The sequence below is a fragment of the Anneissia japonica genome, unplaced genomic scaffold, assembly GCF_011630105.1.
Source record: "Anneissia japonica isolate Jap-2015-1 unplaced genomic scaffold, ASM1163010v1 scaffold982_len171068_cov126, whole genome shotgun sequence".
NCBI lineage: Eukaryota > Metazoa > Echinodermata > Crinoidea > Comatulida > Comatulidae > Anneissia > Anneissia japonica.
In genome coordinates, this window is record NW_022700574.1 from 103,107 (window position 1) to 105,736 (window position 2,630).

General features: G+C 36.5%; 1 protein-coding gene across 1 annotated transcript; it reads left to right on the forward strand.

The window, feature by feature from the left end:
* The first annotated feature begins 1,250 nt into the window (after positions 1-1,250).
* Positions 1,251-2,336, forward strand: LOC117103379. Its single transcript, XM_033243921.1, has one exon. The coding sequence runs from the start codon at positions 1,251-1,253 to the stop codon at positions 2,334-2,336; it is 1,086 nt and encodes a 361-aa protein (XP_033099812.1).
* The last annotated feature ends 294 nt before the right edge of the window (positions 2,337-2,630 follow it).

Here is a 2,630-nt window from a genome sequence, read left to right on the forward strand (position 1 = left end):
GTTTTAACCAATACAAAAACTGCCTACTTTCAATCTCAAGTCGAGAAATGTGGAAGTGACCAACGGCTGTTGTTTTCTTTAATGAACAAACTTTGCGGTAAAAGTAAAGGAACTCTCTTACCGTCCACACCCTCTGATGTTGAATTAGCACAAGCATTTAACAAGATGTGTTAAGTGAGCGAGGATTACACAGGTAGAAAGATGGCAACGTATATCCATTAACAAGAAGCTTACCAGGCGCTCAAACAACACTGCAGCCTACCGTAGTCTAATAGATTGTTTTTCAACGTTTTTTTTTTTCAATTTTCCTGGTCTGCAAGTTTTTGTATCTTGTTTTCAAACACTTTAATCATAATAATGAATAGATTAGCTGCACGTAGTTTTCAAGTTAGACATAAATTTAGACCTTTTCTAAATGAGTTTAGCCTAGGCCTAGACCTGAATGCCATTGGTTTGTGTAGCAGCCATTGTTGTCCCTTTAGGGCTAACAATAGCATTTTCTGCCCATTGAGCAAGCCTACACTTATTAAGCCTAGACTAGACAGTGGTTTTCGCCATTATTGTAAACCTTCTTCAAGGTTAATTATTTACAGTAAAAATTCAATAATTGCTCTGAAGCCTAAGATTAAGCCTAAGGTGTTGCTCGATCCATTAGTTTTTAAGAATAATAAAGATTTGGGTATTCTTCGCCCTACAAGGGGATGCCGTGGAGGTAAACGTTACAAACAAATCATGGCTGATACGTCAGAGTCTGACGATACATTATTACGTCATTGCCCTTTAAACAAGCAAAACTGCTCCACTTGTTCAACAAACAAACTGCAAACTTTTTAATATGGGAATTTGGAATAAGAGTACACCTTTCTCTCAATATATTGTTGATAATGACATTGATATGATGCTCGTAACCGAGACGTGGCTTGGTGAAAATGATGACGCCATTGTTTCTGCTTGCGAGCCAGCCAAACATAAATTATTTTCGTTTCCTAGAGTCAATCGTAGAGGTGGAGGAGTTGCAGTTGTGACAAAACTGTCTCTCAATTGTTGTAAACTGAATGAGTTTACATCCTTTGAAGCTTGTAAAGCAGAGTTTACATTCCATAATAAAAAAGTGATTATTGTCACTATTTATAGACCACCACCCGCACCTACCTCTCTGTTTTTGTTTTTTTTTTTTGGAATTTTCCCAATTGGTTGAGCGTTTTTTACTTCTTCCCAACCTTATTATTGTTGGCGATCTGAACATCCACATGGATGATACCAGTAACCACCACACAAACCGTGTTGTAGAAATGCTTGAATCATTTAACCTTGTGCAGTTAGTGAGTCAGTCTACACATGTACATGACCATACTCTGAATCTTGTGATTACTAACAATCAGAACCTCATACAAAATTGTCATGTACACCAGTACCACTTATCTGATCATTACATTGTTCACGCTCAACTTGATATAACCAAACCATTAAATTATAAGAAGAAGGTTTTATTCCGTAACTTTAAGAACATCGAAAATAGTGTTCTTACAACCTTATTTTCTGTAGCATTTTCTGGCTTCGGCAAAAATGTCAACAACCAAGATGTTAATTCTATGGTATCTGCATATAACAGAACCCTTAATTCAATTCAAAATGAAGTTGCACCGGAGAAAATGAAAGTTGCTACCATGAGACAAATGTCTCGATGGTACAACGATAATTGTCGTATTGAAAAAAGAAAGTGTCGCGTATTAGAGCGTAAATGGATCAAGTCTTGTGATTCTGTTGATAAAACAGCTTTCAAGAAGCAATGTGCAAAATATCACTCTGTTTTAACCAATTATACAAAAACTGCCTACTTTCAATCTCAAGTCGAGAAATGTGGAATTGACCAACGGCTGTTGTTTTCTTTAATGAACAAACTTTGCGGTAAAAGTAAAGAAACTCTCTTACCGTCCACACCCTCTGATGTTGAATTAGCACAAGCATTTAACACATACTTTCACAATAAAATTAAAACTTTTAGAGCATCTCTACCAGTCATATCGGCTGACGCTTTCTCAGTGCCGGATGCTGACGGTTTTGAAATTAGTAACTTTACAGAACTAGAAGAAAATGAAATATTAAACATTGTAAAAACAGTTTCATCGAAGACATGCTCATTAGATCCTTTCCCTACAAAATATATTATCGAAAATATTACAGTTTTCCTACCTCTGTTTTGTCAGATTGTTAATTCTTCCTTTTCATCTGGCACTTTCCCTGATGACTTAAAAGTGGGGATAAACCACAATGAACTTGCTAATTTTAGACCGATTTCTAACACTCCTTTCCTCTCTAAACTTATACACATCTAGATGTGTATAAGAGACAGGTACAACACCTTTCTCTCAATATATTGTTGATAATGACATTGATATGATGCTCGTAACCGAGACGTGGCTTCGTGAGAATGATGACGCCATTGTTTCTGCTTGCGAGCCAGCCAAAACATAAATTATTTTCGTTTCCTAGAGTCAATCGTAGAGGTGGAGGAGTTGCAGTTGTGACAAAACTGTCTCCCAATTGTTGTAAACTGAATGAGTTTACATCCTTTGAAGCTTGTGAAGCAGAGTTTACATTCCATGGTTTTTGTATTCTGGCTGTTTTTT

Bases quoted from the DNA above. Each gene is read 5' to 3' on its own strand.
- LOC117103379 (XM_033243921.1), top strand. From the start codon at position 1,251: ATGGATGATACCAGTAACCACCACACAAACCGTGTTGTAGAAATGCTT.